The sequence below is a fragment of the Arachis ipaensis genome, chromosome B05 (assembly GCF_000816755.2).
Source record: "Arachis ipaensis cultivar K30076 chromosome B05, Araip1.1, whole genome shotgun sequence".
Lineage (NCBI taxonomy): Eukaryota > Viridiplantae > Streptophyta > Magnoliopsida > Fabales > Fabaceae > Arachis > Arachis ipaensis.
In genome coordinates, this window is record NC_029789.2 from 12083472 (window position 1) to 12089512 (window position 6041).

The 6041-nt window shown below is 34.5% G+C and overlaps 1 protein-coding gene across 1 annotated transcript; it reads left to right on the top strand.

The window, feature by feature from the left end:
* On the top strand, positions 1111-1563 carry LOC107640160 (uncharacterized mitochondrial protein AtMg00810-like). Its single transcript, XM_016343711.1, has one exon. It carries the CDS (start codon positions 1111-1113, stop codon positions 1561-1563), a length of 453 nt encoding a protein of 150 aa, XP_016199197.1.

The window sequence follows — 6041 nt, forward strand, 5'->3', positions numbered from 1 at the left end:
TTATGACTACTTCTACTTCTATGTTTCTCTCAAGTAATGCAGGGTTAGCTGAGCAGCTAGAAAGAGGACACGCAGCTCTGCATACTACAGCGCCTACTCGAATGCATCCTATGGTTACTAAAAGTAAGGCAGAAATTTGTAAGCCAAAACTATTCACTGCATTGGTTTCGGGTAATGCTTTAGAGTTTATACCTTACACAAGTTGAACCTTCTTCAGTGGTACAAGCACTAACCTCTCCGCATTGGAAAGTCACAATGGATAAGGATTATGCAGCACTTTTGAAGTTAAAGACATGGAACTTGGTTGAAGAGTCACCAACAGTTGAACCAATTGGATGTCGATGTGTTTTTCGCATCAAAAGACAGCCAGACGGGACAATTCAGAAGTACAAAGCGAGGTTGGTCACAAAGGAATTTCATCAGCGAGAAGGTTTGGACTATGATCAAGTTTTTAGTCTGGTTTCCAAGCCTGCAACAATACGCACATTTTTGTCTATTGCTGTTTCAAAAGGATGGAGAGTGAGGCAGTTTGATTTCAGCAATGCATTTCTCAATGGGAATTTACATGAGAAAGTGCACATGGTGCAACCTAAGGGTTATGCACTTGGTTCTGGCCTTGTGTGCAAATTGGAGAAGGCCTTATATGGCTTAAAACATGCTCCAAGAGCCTGGTTTCTGAAGTTAAGTAGCACACTTAGAAGCTTTGGTTTTCCAAGTACAACCTCAGATCCTTGTCTCTTTGTTCGACACAGTAAAGCTCCAACAACTTATTTTCTAGCATATGTCGATGACATACTGATGACTGGCACTAATCAAACTGAAGTTGATGTTTTGATCCAACAATTAAATAAAGTGTTCACTCTAAAGGACTTGGGGAAAATGAATTTTTTTTCTTGGAATTGAAGTTGAAAGAACTAAAGTTGATACCCTAGTGCTGAAATAGTCGAAATATGTCAAGGATCTATTGAAGAGAGTTGAGATGTTAGAGTCTAAATCCGTTACCACACCAATGGCTAGTACCTTAAAGCTTGATACAACAGGTAGTCAGGTACAACATTTGATAAGCCTTCTCTGTACAGATCCATAGTGGGTGGGCTGCAATATGCCACCATGACTAGGCTTGATATTGCCTTCTCCGTGAACAAAGTGTCCCAATTTATGCATGCACCCCTAGAACAATACTGGAAGGCAGTAAAAAGAACACTCTGCTTCCTGGCCGAGACAATTAATTTTGGGGTTGAAATTCACAGAAGCAACGACTTCAGAATCTTAGCCTTTTGTGACTTAGATTGGGTAGCAGATCCTGTGGATAGACGGTCAACAACAGGGTATTGCATATTCCTTGGGGTGAATCTCATAAATTGGTCAAGCAGGAAGCAAACGGCTGTAGCCAAATCAAGTGATGAGGCTGAGTTTAGGGCCATTGCTGATGCCATGACAAACACTATGTGGCTGCAAAAAATCCTTTATAAAATGCACATACCAACTGGACTTCCTCTAATATTATTTTGTGACAATCAAAGCACAGTGCTCATGAGTCAGAATCCAATTCTGTATAGTTGATCCAAACATTTCGAAATTGATCTCCACTTTATTTGACATAGAGTTGAGGACAAGCAGGCATGTGTAGCCCATATTCCATCTCAAGATCAAATTGCAGATGTTCTTACCAAGCCAATGAGTCAATATGATGCCTTCTTGAAGATTAGATGCAAACTAAGATTAGTTGACCAATCCAAGCTCAAGTTGAGGGAGAATGTTGAGGATAAATAGAGATACAAGATGAAACTAGCTAAAGTATGAGGCATGTAATTAGGAGTTAGTTATGCTTAGTTGTCAAGTTTGTTAGAAGGGTAATTAGTTGTTAGAAAACCTGCTTCAGCGTGACTATAAATACAAGAGTAAACCTCCTCTATATAGCAGCTTTTCTGAATCAATGAATTCATTTTCTCATTCTCTTCTCATATCTCTACTCTCTACTCCCTTTCTCTCTCACTGCTAGATCTCTTTTCAGATCTATCAGAGTTTTTGATATCTTCTCATAGTTCAGGTTTTAGATATTATATAATTTTCATTGATACCAAAACCAGATACACATGCATATACCTGCTACAAAACAAAGCTAAAGCTCTCTAAGCCTTTACCCAATACAAATTTCTACTTGAAAACAAGACTGGACACAAGATTAAAAGCTTTCAAACTAACAATGGAGGTGAATTCCTCTCTCACAGTTTCACAGAATTCCTCATTCAGCATGGCATTGCTCATAGGCTTAGTTGTCCTCACACTCACCAACAAAACGGTAGAGTTAAACAGAAACACCGACACATAATTGAAATGGGCCTAGCACTACTCTCTCAAGCCTCCTTGCCCCTAAGGTTTTGGGATCAAGCCTTCTTTACAGCCACTCATCTTATTAATCTACTACCCTCATACACTACAGATCAAAAAACACCAATTGAACTCTTCAATCATACGCCTCACACTTCAACTAGTTCCATCTCTTATCTCTATTTATCCTTAACAAGTACTTGGGTGTCCCTCTCATTCATGAAAAATGCAATCGAAAATACTTTTAATTTATCATTGACCGCATCCAAAACAAGCTTTCTAGCTGAAACCAGAAAACCCTTTCCCCAGCAGGCAGATGCACCCTAGTGAAGTCTATTCTATCTATTATTCCTAGTTATTGCATGCAAACTATGAATATTCCTACACCAGTTTGTAACAAGATTGATAAGATATGTAGAGATTTTCTTTGAGGATGCAGCAAGGAAGAGAAAAGATTCATTTAATTAACTAGGACAACATTTGCAAGGAGAAAGATCAAGGCGACCTAGGAATACGAAAAGCTCATGAGACCAACAAACTTTTCCTCGTGAAGTTGGGTTGGAATCTTATCCACAATAGAAAGGCGCTTTGGGTTCAGGTGATGTGGGCAAAATATGGGTGTGGAGATAGTGTTATACCCAAAGTTTTCTTGAAGAATAGTAATTCAAATGCTTGGAATGACATCGTCAAAATTTGGGATAATTTTAGTACTAATTTGGTTTGGAGAATTGGCAATGGTACGATGATTTCTTTTTAGGAAGGCCACTGGATTCTGGGAATACCAAATGTAAAGAATTTTGTACTTATTAACCTCAGCCAGGAGATGTTACAAGAGATGGTGAGCACCTATGCTACTACCTATGGGAGTTGGAATTGGGAGATTGTGCATCAAATCCTACCAGAAGAGATTCTAGATCATTTTCATATTCTAAAAGCCCCAAATGCCAATATGGGCGATGATTCTATTTGTTGGATATCTGAGGCGAGTGAAAATTTTTTTATTAAGTTTGTGTATAATCATTTTTATGGAGAAGGAGAGGTAACAGAACCTCATTTTAAAAATATTTGGAAGTTAAAAATCTCCCAAAGACTTAAGACTTTTACTTGACTCATTATGCATAATACTTTGCTTAACAATAAAAAGAGACAGAGAAGAAAGCTTACTGAGGATGCTATAATGCATAATACCCTGGCCAAGAAGAAAGCTTACCGAGGATGCTATAATGCATAATACCCTGGCCAAGAAGAATCACTGCTTCATGTGCTCCTCGACTGTCCCTGTATCCGAAATACATGGCAAAGTAGTGTTAATAGTAGCTATAAGAGGGATTTTTTTAACCAAGATTTAAAGAATTGGTTAGAAGAAAACCTTTTCTCAGCTGCTCACAATGGGACTTCATGGCCCATCCCTTTCATCACAATTTGCAACACTGCCTGAAGAAACAGAAATAATTTCATATTTAATCAAAGAGGTATCTTTAGTATAGAAATTCTCCACATAGTTAGCAACTTGGCAAGAAACTATGAAAAAATTCTTACACTGATTGAGAACAACAGAGGAGCTCTTCGGTACAAAAAAGTGGAAGACATTGGGTGAGAACCCCCAAATGAAGGTTGTTTTAAGCTAAACACTGATGGTTCAGTTCTTCTCCCCACTGGCATGGGAACTTGTGGTGGCCTCTTGTGTGATTCAACGGGAAAAATAGTAGCTCCGTTCATGATGAGGATTGGAAATACCACTATCACAATGGCAGAATTTTGGAGAATTTATGTGGGATTAAAAATTACTACTAAGATTGGGATTACTAACGTGAGAGTGGAGTCAGATTCAGTATGCACAGTTTAATTGATAGGAAGGCAAGATACAGAGCTCCATGCGAGCACTTTGCTCATTCGTGCTATCAAGGAACTGCTCGCAGGCCATGGTGATTTTCATATTTCGCATATTTTTCGAGAGGCTAATTTTGCTGCGGACATCGTAGCAAAGCGAGCTCAGGATATGGATCATGGTCCATAGAGTTCTTTGTTTCGACACTCCACCATTTTTTGTGTCAACCATTGATGCTTATAGGAGAGGGGTAAAATTCCCCAAAACTTTGTTTGAGTAGTTGGTGTGTTTTGTTTGGGCCTTGGGTCCTGATGAAAATAAAAAAAAATGAATCATTATTTAAATCAGTTAAATAATTAACTTAGTCAAACTTAAATAAACTTGATAAAATCCAGTCAAACTGATTCAAAATCGATTTAACTTGATCCAATTTCGGTCAAACCCAATAAAGTCAGAAAATATATTATCTTCTATACATAATTTTTTTGTTAAATGTATTACATAAATAAAATTAAATTATATTTACAAATCTAAAAAAAATTATTAACTACAATATATTTTCTATTTAAATTTTTTTAAAAAATTATTAATTACAATATATTTTCTATTTTTATGATTTTTTTTATTTTTTTTGTAAATACTTAAAGAGTATAATAAATATAAACTAATTGATGAATTATTAAAATTTAAAAATAATTAATTAAATACAAAATAAAACTAAAGTAAAAAGATATTTATTATGAAGATAAAAAATAAAATAAAATTTTATATAATTATTTAATTATGACTGGATCAATCGGTTCAACTTGTGATCCGCCGGTTGAACTAGTGATCTGATTGTCTGACCGGTTTGATTACCAATTTAGTTCTGATAACTATGATTTTCAAAGGCTGAGAACTGAGACTTAGTATTGTATTTGCTGACTAGAATTGGAATTAAAATTTTAGGGTAAGTTCTATTTGTGTCCCTAATGCTTAAATCGTTTTATTTGTATCTCTAACGTTTGTAAAAGTGATTAAATATTATGATGCCGTCAATTACACATCATCATGAGCTTTATTTGGAGTTAGAATACAAATATTTGAGATAGAATTGATGATCCACTCTGGATAATAGTTCATCAAAAATTGAAACTAATCCATACAACATTTACATTATTCACTTTTTTAAGGACATAATTAAATGTGAACACAAATAGTGGGTACAATATTGAAATCAAACACATCCAAGTGAGACCTAATTGAGAATGAATATATCTAAGTGAGAATAATTGAAAAATACAATCTGATCTGTTAGTATAATTAACGGCAGAATAACATTGAATTACTTTTATAAACGTTAGGGATACAAATAGAACCACTTAAAAGTTAGGGACACAAATTAAATAAGACTTACACCAAACATTGGGGATAAAAATGATACTTTATTCTTTAAAAAAAATTCTAATGGCATAAAATTTTGAATCAGGCTTAATTAAATAAGATTGTATTTTGAGAGAAAATAATAAAAATGAATTGAATTCTTTTTAAATTAATTTTTTTTTTGTATTTTTAACATTGGAATTTAATTTAATTCCTAAAAATTTTCAAAGACCCTTAAAAGAATGAACTAGAAGTTAAAACCCTAAAAATACATATTGTTTTAGTCTTTTAAATATTTATGAGATTAATTGATGTAATTTCTTAAATTATCCATAACATTAATTTAACTCTTAAAAAATGTGTATTATTATTATAAAGTAAATTAATGTTGCGAAATTTATTCCAGCATATTTCTTGCTATGTATAAATTTTTTGGGAGCTATATTGGTTATTACCAAGGTTCTAGAAATCGAATCGGTATTGAAATATTTTAAGTACTAATTTATTGGTTCAATCGGTT

Bases quoted from the DNA above. Each gene is read 5' to 3' on its own strand.
- LOC107640160 (XM_016343711.1), top strand. From the start codon at position 1,111: ATGACTAGGCTTGATATTGCCTTCTCCGTGAACAAAGTGTCCCAATTT.